Below are 19,644 nucleotides of genomic sequence, written 5' to 3' on the forward strand. Positions count from 1 at the left end.
TCTGCTTCTACTCCCTACACTTCCCAGAATACCTTTTGACAACAACTAGAATGGGTATGAACCAAGCTTGGCGTATGAACGTATATAGCTGGCTAGCCCCATGGTGATGATCCCTCAAAACACAATGTCTTGTGGCTGCATTGCATTCTGGTCTATTGAGGCTACTGTCAGTGGAGAACTATTTGCTTCTCCTATTATACATTTCTCCCTGCATGATTGTTGAATGTCGCTGATACTGAGTCTAGAAAGAAGCTCTCAGTCTTTGGTTCTGAGGGATTGCCACCAAAACCACATGTTTTGATGTTTTTCTGCTATACTATCAAAATCCATTGTGCTGGAAATAGCTCAAACATGAGGTCACATAGTCTATGTTTGGCCAGTTATCCACAGGAATAACAAAAAATACACCACCAACCAACAAACTGGGCCCAGAAATGCAGTGTTAGGGGACATTCAGACCAAAAGCGTTTTTGGAGCTCCCAGCGTCTTTCTGCAATTCATTCTCTATGTAAGGACGCGCTAAACGTGCTCCTCTTTTAATGAACGCACCTGGCATTTAGCGCTGGTGGCGTCTGTTGTTTTTGGAGGAGCGCTGTGGGCGTTCATGAATGAAATCAAATCATACTCGCTGTTTTAAACCACAAAATGTGACCAAATCCCACAAAGCCAGCCATTAATCGTCAATGGAGCCTATCTAGTTTAATTGATGACATCACATGTCTTGTTTCTGGACTGAAGCCCAAGAGCCATAGAGCTACCATTGGGTGTACATGTATTCTGTTCTCGGGTGTTTTTTGTTTGTTTGTTTGTTTGTTTGTTTATTTGTTTTTTGCTTGGCAGAAAATAACAATTTTGCATCCAAAGTTGTTGGAATAAATAAATAAATAAATAAATAAATAAATAAATAAATAAATAAATAAATAAATAAATAAATAAATAAATAAATAAAACACATTTCTAGTATCTATTAATCTGTTCAATAATTCCTTAATTGTCAACAATCAACAAAAATAATTCTTAGCATCATTAATGTTTGTGCAAGTGTAAGAACCACTTACTTAGGGAATCTGCATAGCCATCCTGTACTAACTGTCTGTACATGTAACACAGATATAATTCTTATTTGGGGCATACAGTGGATTATTGTGTAGGCCTATTGTATGATTGTAATGATTAGTATATTACTGTACAAGTTAAACAAAAGCAAGTGAAAATATGAGGTGGCTGTTGAATGTGATGAAGAGTTGAGTTGAATATTCCATTGCAAATGCCAACATCTGAAAATAGCGGAGCTTAAGAATCAATGGTATCCATTGATTATTTGTATTTCTCTGCTATAAACAATTTACCCAATGAAGAGTTACAGGAAGGTCTCCGTATATGACTTGAATTTTGTTTACGAATAATAATGTTGGCATGTGTCGCTCGTTATGACTGAATTGTGTGTGTGGACAAGCAATGGCATTTTCATCTGTGGAGCGCTGCAACAGTCACACACAAAACACTTCCCTTCCCTATCGTATGCGCAGTGCAAGGGCAAGGGCAAGGGCAAGGGCAAGGGCAAGCGTTGTCATTGCTAGATCCTAGCACTCAAAATCTCCCTTTTTTTCTTCTTTTAATGACCACTGGGGTGCTGAAACACATCCTTTGATGTACTGACCCAGTGGTCATTACAAGAAAAAGAAGTGTTGTCTCAACTATTTCAATCATGAAAGACTGACTTCTACAGCATAATTTAGTGCACCCCATGCTATACATGCCCCTTGTCATTCAGGGTGTGTAACTCCCTGCTCAAGTGACATCACTGATAACGTCACAACTGCTCGAGTGACGTCACTGGTGACGTCACAATTGCTTGAGTGATGTCACTGGTGACGTCACAACTGCCCCTTTCTCCTGGTAGTATATAGACCCATGTCACTACCGCATTACTCACATTTGTGCAGTCATCACTCACATTTGTGCCGGCATCCTCAGCTGCTGTTCATCATCACGGGAGCAGTTGTCTCGCCCCCCCCCCCCCTGATCACCACCAACGTCATGGCTCCTGTAGAAATCCCTATGGGGGGGATTATCTATCCCATATGGCCCTCTCTCATATCAAGCGGAGCGTCATCATATCATGGAGTCATAGCATAAGCCACACTTAAACCGTTTATTTGTTCAATAAAGTTTATTAATCCTTCCTACGATCATGATTGAAATAGATGTTGAGTGCTATAACTAGCAATGACAACGCTTGCCCTTGCACCAGACGTAAGATAGGGCCCCATGTTCGATACTTTAAGACATTAGAAATATCTAAGCTATATTATAGTACTGGCCTACTTCAAATAATTTCAATATTTCTGCCGAGGCGTGTGTATAATATGCTCATTGGGCAACAAAATGAAAACGCACCACCATTCAAAAGAAATATTTCATTTGGTTAATTCATTAAAAATAAATCAACATTAGAGGCCTGTCACAGAACATTTCAAGAGTCATTACCGTGGAAACAAGAGGCACGTTGCTATGCTGGGAGGGGAACAACAAAACCAAAGATTGTAATGTTACTGCCTCTTCCTGCCTGGTAAAACAAAGAAAATGTCACATTTTAGTGTGGTGCTGGAGGAGAAGGGAGCTAATTTCATAATAATGTCAAGCATAGCACATAAATACAATTTTCTTTTATTTTCTTCATTTTGTCAGGGAGGAAGAGACCTTGGGCCCTATCTTCGCAAAATCAGTAATTTAGCGTTTGCGCTCATTTAACGCCGCACGCAATGCAAATTGGGGGCGTGCACAAGCGCATGCCTGTTACAACTGTACTGGACATAGGTGTGCCACATGGCAAACTAGGCTTTCCAGCTCAAAAATGTGGGGATAGATGGCATTATCCTATCATCAGCAGCACGCAATTACTTTGCGCTAAGAGCTTTTAAAAGCACCTCTTACGTGCTAAATACCCCACCATAATCTCCGTGCAGCGCAGCGCAGTGCAGAGTAAAATTCCTTTCGGATATGTCATTACGCACAGCCTTGCCGCGCCAGGACATCAAATTCTGCTGCTAAAATTGGGTATTAGCAGATAATTCAGTGAGGCAATCAACTATAACTCACTGAGAAACTTTTATCATATTGCAAAGAGGGAAATTAATTGAGAAAACTTGTTGGATAATGGACATAGGCTATTCACCTTCACCTATCCCATAACCCGGAGGGTCGTTGGCACCACAGACGATCTGTCAACAAGCTCTCTCCATCTCTCTCTGTCCTCGGCACGAGTGAGTAAACTCTCGTTTAAACTCTCGTAACTTAAACTCTCGAGTCCACTCTATTACGCATGGAGAGAATGACAGCATATTGCATGCCTCGCGCAAACAGCGAGACGGGAATCCGATTGGCTTTATTGAGGTAATGCCCAGCATTGCCTGGTCACACCTGTGAATAATTCTGGTACTTAAGACTGCCCAAATCCCGTTTGTGGTGGCATTTTGGGGGCGCAGATGATTTGGCACGGCTCTAATTTGCGCCTGCGTGCCGTGAACGTTTCCGCATCCCCGCCGAGAATTGCAGCCCCACCATATTTCGGGGCTGTTTTAACTTAGAGATCAGGGAGGTCATGTCTACCCAGACAATTTTATCACTTTTAAACAGTTACATTTCTGTATAAATCATTACAATATGCTCCCGTGAGGTGGGGATACGTTTAGCTGCTGCCGGGCGGGAGTGTAAAACTCAACATTACACCTGGACACTAGTGCAAGTGCTGCCTTTAAAGTTTAAAATAAACTATTTTATCAACTGTAGCAGCACCCATGTTATATATATGCTCAAATGTCTGTGCGATTTGGTGTATGTGGGACAAACCAAGCGCGCCCTCAAGGCTAGAACAGCCGAACACAAGACGGCCATTCGGACCAAGAACTCCGACTATGCAATGGCACGTCACTATGACCTGGCCAACCATGGATCCGTGGCTTCCCTTAAATTCTGGGGCATAGAAAAAAGTTAATCAACTCCTCCGTAGAGAAGCATTTTGGATCCACACCCTGAACACTGTTGAGCCCTTTGGACTTAATGAAGATAACAGGCTATCCTGTTTCCTGTGATGGTTCTGTGTTCTCCCTATTGCTGTGTTATTTCTCTATATGTATTGTTTTTTAATCATGTTTTGCACTCCTCTCCTCTTGGACTAGGCTATGTGGTAACCTTTCATTGGCTGTGTTGATGATGTAATAACCATGCCCCACCAATGAGAGACTTGCTTTATTCTGTGGTGGGAGTACTTAAACCAGTCATTTGCACTACACCCTGTTTGACTCTGAGGAAGACACCTGTGTGTGTCGAAACGTCAGTCTTCGGTCTGAGAAGCACCGGTCTGGCGTTGTCAGCTGAAGCGCGTTTTTTTCTCTCTTTGTCCTGCCCTCAAACTGTTGGAGCCCCCCTGGGGAGACCCACTTTGGATACCTCTGAGCTGGACCTCTTGATTGTTATAGTGTTCAGGCTAAGATTAGAGTAGAGTAGGACAGGGCAGACTAGGCTGTAGATTAGCTAGATTCCTTGTGTGCTAGTTAGTTTTCTGAGCTGGAACTGGCGGCTCTGCTGCCAGTTCCAGTGTGCCACTGCTACCTCCGGCCGCTGCAGCAGGATGGCCAGGCGGATTGAGTAGCTGCTGTATGCCCTAGGGCTGGACGTTAAATGTCAATTTGTTTCTGGCTCATTTCGCCTGGTAATATAATGCATAACTTGATTACTAGATTTTTCTGTCCCTTGTGACTATTCATGACCGTATCGCCCAGCCCCAGTATATCCTATCTGTTCTGCTCTCTCTCCTCTTCCCCCTTTTCCTGTTCTCTTCCTACCTCTCTCCTCCCCCACATTCCTTCCCTCTTTCTCCCCTTCTCTCTGTCTCTCTCTATCATACGATTGTTCAATCATGTTATTATTATTACTGTAATTGTTATTGTTGTGTCTGCTAGATTTAGCTAGACATATTCTCTGTGAAGCCCTCTGAGACATCCTTGTGAATTAGGACTATACAAATAAACTTGACTTGACTTGACGCCTGCTCGCAACAATGATACAGCACTGAACAATGACGGAGACACACCATGACCGGGACGAACACAGGTCATTTTGGTAGAGGCGGTAGGCACTTTGCAGGCGGGACGCTTTACTGCCGTCATTACTGTAGTCTCCTTCAGTCCAAAAGCCAGCTCTGCTGCTGCCTGCTGATCTTGCAATGGAACAACCTATTAGCTTTCACATCTTAGCAATGTAAGTGAGATCTGTTGTCACTCTTCCTAGATGGAGGCGCGCGCCCCTCAGAACCACAGAACCATTCTTTTGCCGACAGCGATGTCATGCTCTGTTTGAGGGTGCAAGTAACGGTTCCTTCTCATGGCTCGGGAACTAAAAAAAAACGTTGAATATTTGGAGGTCCTGTCTAATTTTTCACAAGATGTGGTTGTTACAGGCCCCCTGCACTACACCACTCCACCATACTGTCGCTTTGTGCTAGAACAGAAAAAGCGCGATATTTCAGAGTCCGTCTTGCTTTCTCAATGGGGGAAAATGCACCTCCAAGAGCCTGGCAGACACTGCACCGCCCCCGAATGCCTGTATACAGTATGTGTCTCAAAGAATGGATAACTTCTATGACAGGCCTCTAAAGAGAAGTGAGGAGTAAGTTGGGCCTGTCAGTGTGTGTTGGTTTGGAGTGAGTTCAGTTCACACAGTGCTGCATATGGACAGGGACGCACAAAGAGAACAGTAAGTGTGAAGTGGAGAGAGGCAGCAGGTTATGTATGGATGGAGAGGGAGAGTTTGCCGGTTGGTTTGTTACCTGGTTATTCGGGGCGGGGCAGGCGCGAGACGGGGCTGCACTAGGATGGACTGACGTCTCCCCTAAGAGAAATCACCGTATCTCATCAACACAGGAGGAAAGGCGAGGAAGAGGAGGAGAGGAAGAGGAGGAGGCGGGAGGAAGAAGACAACAACAGCAAGAGAGGGAAGGCTCGTGTGCATTGGGAGGAGGGTCAAGGAGTCAACAGCCACACAAACAATACACAGTTCACAACAGAGTGAGCTGAAAACAAAGACACACACATAAAAAATGCTTTTTTAACACACGCATGTACATATGTATACATATACATACATAAACATACATGATGGCAACCACACACGACACACACAACATCATCAGAAACCCAGCAGCCTGGAAGCATTAGAGCAGCCTGCCATGCGGCGTACATGTACCACTAACAGCATTCATGCTGACGGCAAGAAAGAAAAGGCATTATATATCGTGCACTCCAAATGACGTCTGCATCTTGCTAATTTCCTGCTTCAGAAAGGTGAGAAGACAGTGTAAAGGACATGCTTATTATCAAACATGCAGGCAGCTGTAAGTTCAATATACAGAGCAAAAATCCCAAACCCAGAATCATATTTCTATGTACACAATATCCAAACGGATAAATAGAAAAGACCAGAGGATAGGTACGTACACACGCGCGTGCGTACATACGTACGTACGCACACACACACACACACACACACACACACACACACACACACACACACACACACACACACACACACACACACACACACACACACACACACACACACACACACACACATGGGAGCGAGGCAAAACTCAAAAAGTTAGATGCATCAAATTTGATTTGATGCCTATAAATGATGCCACTAGGAGCTCAGGGAACATTTCCCCCCCTTCCAAAGTGCCACACTGATAGATACAAAAAAAAACTGATGAGAAGTGTATCAGTTATTACAACTGATAATGTAAAAACTGACGGATGTAATAATTTGTCATATAACTACAAAAGCTCAACAAAATTAATGTAATATATTTTGAAGTCCTAATGTAATAACATGGACTGAATAATGTAACAACAATGTTAATATTTCATCACAACCCTATTAAAATAAATTGTTAATGTAATAATGTGATGTAATTTGTTACATGTGGTGGTGGTGGTTAAATGTGGTGTGATGTCAATTTTTGATATCAACATTTTTCAAACCTGCATTTTCATTTTCAAATTGAAGTACATGAGTACTGACTTACCAGAAAATTGTAAATCATTTTTCATCTGTAATTCACAAATTCATTCTTATCCTACTAGACAAAGCAATAACCTTAATATACCATTGTATCGTACATCCAGAGGTCAATTTTCGTTAAAACATCATGGAGCCAAAATATGGAATTCAAACTTACATTTATTGACTGTTTCTCTATCCCTGTCTGTGTACAAAAAGAAACTAAAAGGTTTTCTAATGTCTGGTACATTTGGCACTGAGTGAGCTATGGCATTTCTGAGAGAGGTCTAAACCTCATTCTCATTTTTATTTCTCTTTTTATTCCTATTTTTTTTATTTTTTTTATTTCTTTCACTAATCTGAGTTATCATTGCATTGTAATGTTTGTTCAATGTTAATTGAGTAACTTGTATTATTATGTTTTTCTCTTGAGGTGAGATCTTTATATAAACCCGTAGTGGGTTTCTATCTCACCTGCACATGTTTTTTTCTCCAATGTTGTAAACATTTTTTATTTTGTTTCTGTTTTCCTTTAATGTGCAAATAAACATAAACATAAACATAAACATAAACATAAACATAAACATAAACATTAATTTATTATTACACATCACATTTTCAAAACATTTAGATGGTCATTTTTGTTACATTTTGACAAATTATTACATGACCAGTTGCTAAAGTGTGTTAACTGCAATTCTGAATTCTCAAAATTCATGTAATGTGTGCATGGACATTTTTACTGGAATAAAACTGTTGTTTGTGTGCAACTGTTATTATTATGCATTATGTTACTATTATGGGGACTATATTGCATTGCGCTCCTGTGTTGCTCTGGAAATGCAGGGTATTTTGTATCATTGGCATGAGGTAGCCTACCTCAGGTAGGTATCAATGGCATCATGCCTCTCCCTCTCCCTAATGTCAAAATGTCTATGACATCACAAGTGGGTATGATGTCACATCATCAGTGATTGTGACCTCATCACTGATTTATAACGACATTGATGATGTCACTATTTACATGACTGTCAACAATCATTGTTCGAGTGACAACATTGATGACATCATAATTGATGACATCGCTCACTGATTATTAAATCATTGCTCTCATGTAAATAAATAAGTGCTCACTAAATAATTAGTCTCTCATGATTGAAATGGTGACGAGTCTGTGTAGAGGGTAGACAGGAGATCGACCACCTGATGACCTGATGACATCACAATTGCTCGAGTGACATCATTGATCAGATCATCACTGATGACATCATCACTGATGACCAAAAAAAACACATCACTGATGACATCACTCACTGAAGGCATCATCACTGATGACATTACTCACTCATATCACACTCATATCACTCATATCATGAAGTGAAGAACTAAATCGAAGAGATTAAAATAAATACTATGGACAGTCCAAGACAAGTCAGTTTTGGTGGAACACAAAGTCCTTCATCAGTCGACTTGGTTCAGATGATGTGTGCCCAACGATTGGCATATCCGGATCCGATACACGTGGGCTAGACTACGAGGACATCTCTTGGCCTCCAGAAAGACACGAGTGTCTCGGGATCTGCCCTCACCACCTCCAGCTGTGCCTGCTCCCAGGTCACCAGGGCCGGGTTTGCGCCGTGGTCCAGGAGCAGTATATGCTGCATCTCAAATGGAAGGCATTATGAAGGTTGTTTTTTTGTTTGTTTCTTTGTTTCTTTCTTATTCTTTATTCTTCTTTTCCTTCCATAAAACCGTGTATATCTCAGTAACCCTAAGGCCCACAGTAACCAAATTTTGCACATAGGCTAGGAAACCCACCCACTACTCAGAAACAAAAGATTATACCAATCTACCAAAGTTTGGCAATATAACCAACACCTCATTTCCTGTTTTTCTAACCATTCATACCACTGAGCCAATCACTGAAATGTGGCCCAATGACAGATATGACAGACATTCAAGACCCTTAGGGGGCAATAGGCGTGAACCCTTGGTATTGCCGCTTGCGGCTATGTTTATTATGATTTTTGCATGTTTTTAGTGGGGGGTTCCTATCTGGATGAAACCCCAGGGGAGCATGGTGAGAACATGCAAACTCCACACAGAAAGGCCCTTTTTGACCCCACCTGGTCCATAGGCACTGAGGACATGGGAAGGGAGACACCCCCTCAGCGCCCACAGCTTCCCAGGCGGGAATCGAACCCAGGACCTTCTTGCTGTGAGACGACAGCGCTATCACTGATAACATCACTCACTGATGACATCACATGGGGGAGGGGGACCCACCGCCCGGTCACCATCTACGGCACAGAGGTAGAGTGGACAGCTTCAAGTACCAAGGTGTCAACATCCACCAGGACCTAACTTGGACCAGCCACACCACCTCCGTTGCCAAAAAGGCCCAACAATGCCTGCACGGTCTCAGGCGACTAAAGACGTTCGGCCTGAGACCCAAGATACTCAAAGACTTTTCTACAGAGGCACCATTGAAAGCCTGTTGACCAGCTGCTTCACCTCCTGGTACGGGAGCTTCACCGTGATGGACCTCAAAGCACTGAGGAGAGTGAGGTGCGCGGCCCAGCACATAACAGGCTGCGAGCTGCCGGAACTGCAGGACCTATACACCCAACGCTGCCTCAAGAGGGCCCGGAGAATAATCAAAGACTCACCCACCCACTCAACAACCTGTTCTCCTTGCTACAGTACCATCAGGGAGGAGATACAGAACCCCAAAAACTCAGACAAGCAGGCTGAGGAACAGTTTCATCCCCCAGGCCACCAGATTCCTAAATAATAAATAAATCGCACCCAGTAATAACTCAAACCCCTGGTCAATATGCAATATACTATATATGGGCAACAGCAATATTATGTACGATGACAGATTTGTAATATTGATGAGGATGTTCTGATGCAGATGTACCAATAAGACACATAACAAGTATGACTGATGATGACATAGATGTTGATTATGATGATGATGATGACGGTAACGTTATGTAACGGAACACAACACAGCTCAAGAATTTCACACGTGTCTTGTACATCGAGTGACATTAAACTTCTTCTTCTGTGGTGTTTTATAGCAGTTGGCATCCTTTATGTTGCATTACCGCCTCCTGGATTTATCCATTCACTGTTTACCTACATTCTCCATTTCAGTGCTCTTGTATCTTGTACATTTGCTCGAATGACATCACTGATGACATCACTCACTGATGACATCACAATCGCACAAGAGACATCATCTTTGACATAGCCTAGATCACTTTGCCCGCCCTGAGCCTTCGTCTTTGGTTGTGTTGTGTAGCACTTTTTATCTGCGGCCAGCATAGCTGGGCTGCAGCTCTCTCTATAATTAAAATAGCATATAAGCATATAATTTCACAAAGCCTTCTTCCTGTGGTTGTTATGATTTAGTTTATGGTTTAATCTGTTGGAGTAGAAGAGGACATGCTTTTCCCTGCCTCTGAAAAAGGTCAACTTGATAATGCCATTATAATAATTTTATGCTCTTTTTAGCTTCTCTACACAAACTCCAGAAACTTGTTAAAATGTCAATTTTTAGGCTCTGAAGCTGCAACTTTTCTTTTTCATGTGCACAAAGACTTCTTCCTTTCCAAATGATTCTGTTACCTCATTCATAGAGGAAGTATAAAGAGTGTACTGTTATACACTTGTTGGCGATTACTGAGTGAGATTTTGAGGACATAGGTTAAGCCTAATTATAGGTGTGCTACCAGACAGTGTACATGTCTAGTCTAGTAGTGCAGGTCTAATCAGTCTTCACATGTTGAAAATCATGAATTTCTCTACTTGGATGAGGAAGAAGACAAGAAGACAACGCGTTATTGCACAAAAAGTATGTGATAACTCAGCAGCTTGTTGTTTCCAGGGATACAGGTGTAACATGAATTCAGCACTGAAATGAAGTAAAGTGAAGAATGGACGAATGGACTTGCATCCATTCTTGCGTTCTGGGCTATAAACCCATCAGCATGGAGATACAGTCATGTGTTTCCTAAAGGTCAAAATGAACCTTTGAGAAGTGGAGGGATTATGTCATAAGAGCTCTAAAAGAGAATGGTAATCCTGGAAAACCGCCGGCTCTCAACAGTTAGGAAAGTAACGCAACGGTCTACCATGAGGCTTTTCTTTGATTTTGCATGGAGTGAATCAAGATCATTCACAAATAAGAGCAAAGGAAAGTATGGACACATCATTGGGGCTGCTGTTTGAAATAAACAGGGTTTTTTCATTAGCATTGGAATGTGTCAAATGAATTCACGGCGATATATTCAGAAGAAAACCCTACATATGGCATATGGCATGATTAAGGGATAACTCCTGTGTTTTTCATTCAATATTCAGAATGCCTTTGGATCAGGCGATGATGATCAATGCATGGTTTGGCCATAGTGTAACCACATAATCGTCCATGTAATATTAGCAGTGCCTCAACCTTTCTGATGTTTGTGTAGCATTTGTCAGAGTAGCAAATAGTTTGATTCTTAGTTCTCATAACTATCACACTAAAATAACTACAGTATCACATGGAGAGAGAAAAAACAAAAACAAAACAAAACAGGATTTCTGATTTGGATGAAGCAATTGAGAGTGTGTGGGATGTGATTTAAATCTTTTAGTGAGGAATTGATCTGAAAAAATGCTCAAGTGGCCATGAATGCATGATCAGAATCAAATTAGAAGCTGCTTTGAGACAGTGGTTCTCAAACTTTTTCACGTCAAGGACCCCTAAACTGACATGCATTAGACCACAGACCCCCATTTTAGAAGATTTTGTCCCCCCATCTGATACGATTTTTGCATTTAGATGTTTTATTACAGAAAGTGTATGAAACCCATGTCAATAGTCATACATTCTGTCATTGTGTTACTTATGGATGGGATTATAGTGAAAATAAATTACCCCCCTTTTTGCTAGGGATCCCCTGCAACTCCCTCCAGGACCCCTGGGGGTCCACTTTGAGAACCACTGTTGTACTGCAGACATGGAGGCTACAGTACACTTCACTCTCATGACCGCTTTCTTAACATCTCTCCCCAGACACAAGGCATACACTATGTAGACAACCCCCCCCCCCCCCCCCGCCCCACACACACACACACACGCACGCGCGCGCACGCACGCTCGCACACACACACACACACACACACACACACACACACACACACACACACACACACACACGCACGCACGCACGCACGCACACACACACAAACTCACTCCATTGCTTGAAGGTGGGCTTGTTCAGTTTGACAGGGTAAGAGAAGGTGGGGTGAGAGCATGAAACGGAAAGCAGTGAAGGAATCTCGTGAAGACACAGACAGCACCACCCACACTGCATATGATTTGGGGCTCAGTCAGCTGTTCAGTAACCTTGAATGTAAATCTGCGTGAAACAGGTTTAAGACCCCTAACCCCCCGACATGCTCGGCACAAACACTTGACAGAATTGTGTCAAACATCATCACAGGCCCAGATGCTCTCAGGTAGTCAGATATCTCAACAGCCTGAGGAAACAGAACACTCATTGATCTTCAAGGCACCCGCCATGTTGGCAGACAGATGGCAGTCAAACCAAAACACAGGGACCGGGCAAGACAATCAGAGGGACCACATACACAGAGCAGACCAAGGAACCATAGCAGAGAAAAGAGAGATAGAGGGGGAAGAGAAGATAGCACGGGCCACCGCACAGACTCGACGAGAGGAGAAGAAGCCCCACAGACCTGATCAGCGAACATCCTGGTTTTTGGCTCAATGATGGCTCCTCCCCTTATCTCATCCTCCACAGCCATGAGTCTTGGGGGGAGAGAGAGAGAGAGAGGGGGGGGGGGGGTGTGACAGAAAGAGAGAGAGATCAGTGTGAATTCAAACTGACAAAACGTACAGAAGTTAAACAGCTGCAACTGCAAAACCTGCAATTGCAGGTGCAGCTCTAACTTCATGGCAACATAGATTCCAACAGAAGACGAGTTACCTCTTTCATGTATCTGACATCTGCATTCCTGCTGGGCAGCTTAATCTTTCAAGCCCATGCAATTGTTCAGCAGCAGTAACACAAGCCACCATCAAGAGTGCCCATTGTTCACAGGCGGCGCCTATTTTCTTCTTATCCCTTGGGATTCATGATGGCATTCATGTCCAGTTCAAGGTGTTTTCAAAATGCAATCCTGGCCAACTGTGACAATTATGCCAAGTCATGTGGAGTGAATGGATCCCGATCATCCCCAGGGAATAGCTCAACTGACGCAACATGGACTGTTGGCCGCGGCATTGAGGGAAAATCCTTGGAATAATAATTTCAAAAGGTCTGCCTGCAGATATGAGCCATTTTAGTGCTGTGCTTTTCATGTGCTTTTAGTCAGTGCTGGTTCCCCACCTCTCACCATTATCCACGTGCCAGGCATTTACTCCACATTTAATACTTCATTATCATACGATTAGGGGTCATTCAAGGATACTTCTCATACAAGTTTGTCTGTGGCTAGAGAGCAAACTAGCTGTGCTGTGAATATTTCCCTGGCAATGATTAATGCCTGGCAGAAGTTATTGTCCATGAAAAAGACTTCTTATTCACATGATACCCCATTTCATTGACATCTTATTTCACTCATTTGCAATTTACATCAAACAAAAACTAGATAGTTGCTGACAAGCTGAATAAACATCCTTGCAATGTGTCATCTGTTGAGAGGAGTTTGCTGCAATATTGTCCATTTATAAAAGAGCGTAGAGGAGTGACTTAACAAAAAATGTGCGTCAATGTGTCCCAGGGGCAACAGGGCCAGAGAGATTGTCGCTGCTGTGTAGAACAGCTGACAGGAACATTTATTTATACATTTTTTGCCACCATTTATCAAAGCAGTATGAATACTTTTTGCTGTAGAGAAAATTGTATACCACCAATGAAACGAATGGGGATCTTTGTCATATGGTGTCAATGAAGGCTGTTTCGAGCACATTTATATTTCTTTATTCAGAACACACGGAAGCTCATGTTTGACATGAATAAAGAACAGAAATCCACAGGTGAAGTTTCAAACATAAGTGTTTGGATGTTTTATTCCATAAATAATGTACAGTGTTGAGTTACAAAAGAATGATAGGAAAAAGAAAGAATCAATCGTAAGCAATGGAATATAACACACGGGTGTACAGCATTAAGATTTTGACATGATTTCAAAAGGCAGACAATGATTCATGTGGGTGACATGTTACAACAACAAACAAACAAAACACCTTTTATATCCAGTTATGCTTCAAGTACTTTAGTGTGCTTGTGAGGTCAAGTCGTACATGCAGTCAAAACACTGTGGGTATCTACCAACATGAGGTCATGATGTCAATACTTTGCTACAGTGGAAAAAAGCAAGAGACAAGAGGTGTCAAATAGAATATCAAGTCAACTGAATGTAATGACAGACCCCAATCAAACAGCAGTTGCAAATACTTTCTGTGGTTTTTGCCAACTTCTGTGCCGCAAGTCACACAGGACAACACAAAGAATGCCAGAAGATTTCGACAATCCATGGAGAGTATTTTAAAGTCAATTTAACATATGTCTCTGTGATCGATAACTTACCTGTCAACATCCGACTTGTGATGGGAAGACCCCACCCATCTGGTCCTCGATGCGGGTTAAAACAAACTGAGAATTATTTGCAACTACCATTTGACGCAGGTCTGTACAGTATAATAGAGAATTTAAACCCTTGGCTGTTGCTACTAGCCATATCAGTCAGACCAATATTGCTCACACTTACATCAAGCCAAAACTCATAAACCACTATGAATTAATTTGCAGAACATAGTTTTTGATGTAGTACAATCTATACAGCCTATCAATTATGCTTGCTACAAAAAGAGGCGGACATACTGACACCAGAATATAAGCTATATTTCTGGAAGAAAACAAATGTATGTTGTTGGCCTTTTAATCATATTTAAATCATACCGTAACTGCATACGTTGTAATGACGTTACAGTACTGTCTATCTTTCTTAAACAACTATTCTGATCACCATGTCACTGGACACCACCAATGACGAAATGCAGATCAAAACTCATATTAAGCATACAGCAAAACCATACAGATATAGAAATCTTATCGCTTTAATAAATAGTGTCATTATCCATCGCAGTCTTTCATTTGTAAATGCAGATAAATTCACAAACACCATACATATATGTCAAAAAAGTAGAGAACTTAGGAATACACTTTGCAGAACATGTCATAGTGTCATACCATTACTTTGCAGAACATACTGTTGTCTTTATGGTATTTCGCACTTAACAGTATTCAAGGTCATGTATATATATGTATACATATACATATATACACACACACATATATATATATATATATATATATATATATATATATATATAATTTTATAATTCTGTCTGTTGGAATGGTTCTATTGACGGCACCTGGTAAAAGATTGTATAGGCAGGAAGTTACTGTTTCTTTATGTTCACAATGTATACAATGTACCTTCTCTGGTTCTTGGATGTGCATTTGCACAAATAGTACATGTAGACATATTGTAAATGCATATAATCTAATTCTATTATTGCACACCTCTTACTAAAAAGTTAGCTATTGCAAGTTTAAAATAGTTCACTTTTATAATTTCATTGATACAATAGAATATATTCATATATAATATTTTCAGTATATATTATTATTGTTATGGCTCTTACATCACTGACTTCAATATGCTATATGGATAACAGATAAAAAATATTTGATTACTATGGTATGACAGGTACAATTAAGACCGTTGATTTCCCATCAAAAATACTGCTGCAAACTCACTACAGCTCTCCAGGAACCAATATAATTAGGGGCTATTCAAATTTGTATTAATATTAATTATTACATAAATGCATCAAAATACTTTGACAAAGAAAATAGGACAAGCTGTAGCTAACTAATGGGATTATTATCCCAAAGAAAAAAAAATTATAATATGCATGATGCAAGTGCTCCAGGTAAAGTGGATTCAGTGTTTCAGTGATTTACTCTAGCATAACCTAAAAATCGACATTCGGCTTTGGTTTAAATTAGATTGTTAAGAACAGAAACAGTGTCTTGTCTAGCCTAAAGACAGCTATTGGGTTTGTTCTGAGCTTAAAGTAAAATTTACCAAGAGAACATTAAGGCTTTTCTGAAACAAAGATGATCAGAACTTGACACTCCACACTGAAAGTTCTGTAAATAAACTGTGATTGCATCATTATAAATAAACTGTGATTGCATCATTAAAATGTATATATATATGAATTATTGTGAAAGCATTCTCGTTCGACACCAATTAATTGATGTTTTTCAAGCCTACGGTAGAAGCCATGAATTCAAGACCACATATGACTTAAACCCATTTTCTAGTGCCTGAGTTCCCATTGGTATCGACATAGTTCATTGTGATTGTGTTTAACATAAAAGTCAATTTAAGATCAAAAACCATAAGGCTATGACTGTCATGTCAGCAAGATTTTGGAGATCCGGTCATAAAGATGTGAATATGTGGTCACATTTCTGGGCATCCCCACTCTCTGTATCTCTTTACATTGCTTATTATGCGCATTATGATTGGACTGCGTCCAGACTATGTACAATTCTGATTACAATGCAATCCTGACCACTCCAGGATGTGGCCTGGCTCACTTACAAGGTGAGAAAAACAGACTTGGAAGCATCCAGGCCTGCAAGTTCATTCCTTCTGGTGTGATTGGATGATAAAAGTCACACAAATTATAACTGTAACCAAAAAGGAAATTAGGACATTTCAATTCCCCTTAGACTCCCACAGTAGATTTGCTAACTTACTGTAAGATGGTTTGCATTTAATGTTCTGATGATGCTTGTATAGAGTGCACAAGTCACACCCTCTTCCGCGTTCGGCATGGGACCTAAGGGATTTCATTCCCCATTCATTTTCCCATAGATGTTAAAAAACCTTGTAAATAGAGTTTTTCCTTAGTCAAACCAAGAGATTCAGCTACAGTTTATTCATGAGAGGAAGTGAAATGTTCTCTGGCCTCTCCTGATTCTGAACATACAGTAGCTCAATCACTTGGTTTGAGCAAGTCAAACAGAGTTTTTTAGAAGCATTTTTGTAAATGCCTATATGGAAAAATGAATGGGGAATGAAATCCTTTAGGTCCCATGCCGAACCCGGAAGAGGGCGTGACTTCGGCACTCTATTATTTGGCACATGCTGCTACTGCCTTTTCCGCTTATGAATATTCATAATTCGTTGACTGATTCTCGTTTTGTCTGTGACTCTGTTCCTTTCCCCCATCAGGTCCAGCCAGCACTGTATGTACAGTATAAAGGAGAGAGGTATTGTTCCCTTCATTCTACAGAAAGATATATCAGAAGTCCTTCAGTGCGCACAGTTGTGTTTGATCACTTTGATCTCAAATGGAAGAGCTAACGTTATGCCATATTCTTCCATAGTCCTGTGCCTGAAGATCCCAAACAACGCTTTGTGCAGACTGTACAGTAGTGCTTCAAAAAAGTGCAGACGAGTCTTTACGTCACACAGCATAATCAAACTTTCACTCCTCTTGTTGTGCTTTTAGGATTCGATCTAGTGGAAGAGTCTGATTTAAGATAACCTGGAATAATTTCAAATGATCCAGTTAAAAAGCAACCAGTATATGTTCTATTTGTTCATAGATAATGGCCGCAGAGGAGTTTGATGAAAAGGCTGTTCTAAGGGTGGTATTATGTACAAGGTTATAGCGGGCATTCAAGATGTTTTCCCATAAAAGACCACCAGGATTGTCTCGCTCTTCATTCCATTTCTTCTTTCCTGGAGTGGATTAAAAGTGGCAATATTCTCTGTCACAGACTTCTACCTTAAAGTTGCAAACTACAGACTTTTATAAGATGTGAACAACAAAATACTTTACTGTTTTTCCTTACACAGCCTGTTAGCTCAACTCTCCCCACTAAATAAATAAATAAATAAATAAATAAATAAATAAACAAACAAACAAACAAACAAACAAACAAATAAATAAATAAATAAATAAATAAATAAATAAATAAATAAATAAATAAACAAACAAACAAATAAATAAATAAATAAATAAATAAATAAATAAAGCAACATTGCCAATATGCAGTCAAGAGTAAAGTGTTCAAGGAGCGTTTCATCCTTAAGACAGAGCAAACATTTGGCTTGGTGCCTGAATACCACCGAGATACGATCAATATTGCACTCTTTTCTCATCAACTACTTCATTTTGAGGTTGCTCAATAAACACTAAAGACTGCACTCGAAAATTGCACCGTCATATTTTCACACAAGCACTCAACTGGAGTTCGCTGCAGACAGTTATCCAAATGTAATGTCCTTGAATAACAAAGTAAACCATGTTATGAGACTATGGGCCCTATCGTCGTATGGCGCTATCGTTTGTGCTGCCATTTGCGCGCCTCTTATGCTATCTTCCCTGCGTCTTAAGCTATCGTCTGCCTCCACCATCCAGTTTTGCGCTGGGATCTAAGCGCAGACCCAGGCATGTCCGTGCGCCTCTTTGCCTATCATCTGCCTCCCACAAGTGTCGTTTTGCGCTCTGGCGAAGATACCGTCGCTATGTTCCCGAGCGTAAACACAGGTTTGGGTGTTGCCCGTGCCAAAATAGGCATTCCAGCGCAATGTGTTAGAAAAAAGGGCCTTTGGTGCTCTCAATTTTAACGCCACCAAATAGCAGGTCTTAGCGCAAAAAAAACCACTACACCAGGCGTACGCCTGAGCGCACACAGTATTCTCCGCGCAGTGCAGGAAATCCTCGCTTGGATACATTACGCACGGCACTGATGTCACTCTCTCCAACACACTCTTCTCTCCTCAGAATGCCACGTTGATTTTCAACTATAGCCTACATTGCAGAAAAAACACACCTTGATTTAAAAATGAGAGTTCATTTATCATGGTTTTATTAGGCTACATAATTACGGACCATACAGGTCTGTGGTGTGAGGTAACAGTAGGCTATTGCTTTTGAGAAAGTTGTGCCGGTGTTGTGCCAAAAAGTGATTTGCTGCCAGAAACTGATTTCGCTCCATGGGACCATGCACAGCGCTGCCTCTACCCATCCTGTTAGCCCACATTCTCCGGGAAGACCACCTCTGGCGGGCAGACCCCCCTGTGCCAAAAAGTGATTTGCGTTTTGAATTGGATTACCAGGGGAACAAGGGGCTGGCGGGCGGGAGTCTGTGTGTAGCCCGGGGAGGGGTGGGGTACGCAGGTTCGGCTAGTGCGCCAGGTCCTGGAGGGAGGTCTCCCCCGGAAGCATAGGCGGATTATGACATGACGGTTCCCCTGGGCCTGGATGCATAAAGGGCCCCCCTCACAGCGCACATAGGCACGATTAAGGCCAGAATAACATACTTTCACCTGCATCTCAACAGGATTTACATGACTAGTCAATGTTAAAATTTTACCAGCCACTCAATAGATTACCATTGTTTTTTGTTGTTGTTTTTGCTGGTGAGTGAATCAAGTCAATTAAAGCCAAAATCACAATAACCCTCCAAT

The 19,644-nt window shown here is 41.3% G+C and overlaps 1 protein-coding gene across 1 annotated transcript in view; it reads right to left on the minus strand.

The window, feature by feature from the left end:
* syngap1b (synaptic Ras GTPase activating protein 1b) overlaps positions 1 to 19,644 on the minus strand; it is a gene marked incomplete at its 3' end in the record, with an annotated part of 206,033 nt that overhangs the window by 7,818 nt on the left and 178,571 nt on the right. The window contains exons 19-20 of the mRNA XM_083635164.1: positions 12,814 to 12,886; positions 5,831 to 5,892 (exon numbers count right to left, since the gene is read on the minus strand). Coding sequence (XP_083491290.1) covers positions 5,831 to 5,892; positions 12,814 to 12,886 — 135 coding nt within the window. The remainder of the gene's footprint in view (positions 1 to 5,830; positions 5,893 to 12,813; positions 12,887 to 19,644) is intronic.

The sequence above is a fragment of the Poromitra crassiceps genome (assembly GCF_964638095.1).
Source record: "Poromitra crassiceps genome assembly, chromosome: 1".
Taxonomy (NCBI): Eukaryota; Metazoa; Chordata; class Actinopteri; order Beryciformes; family Melamphaidae; genus Poromitra; species Poromitra crassiceps.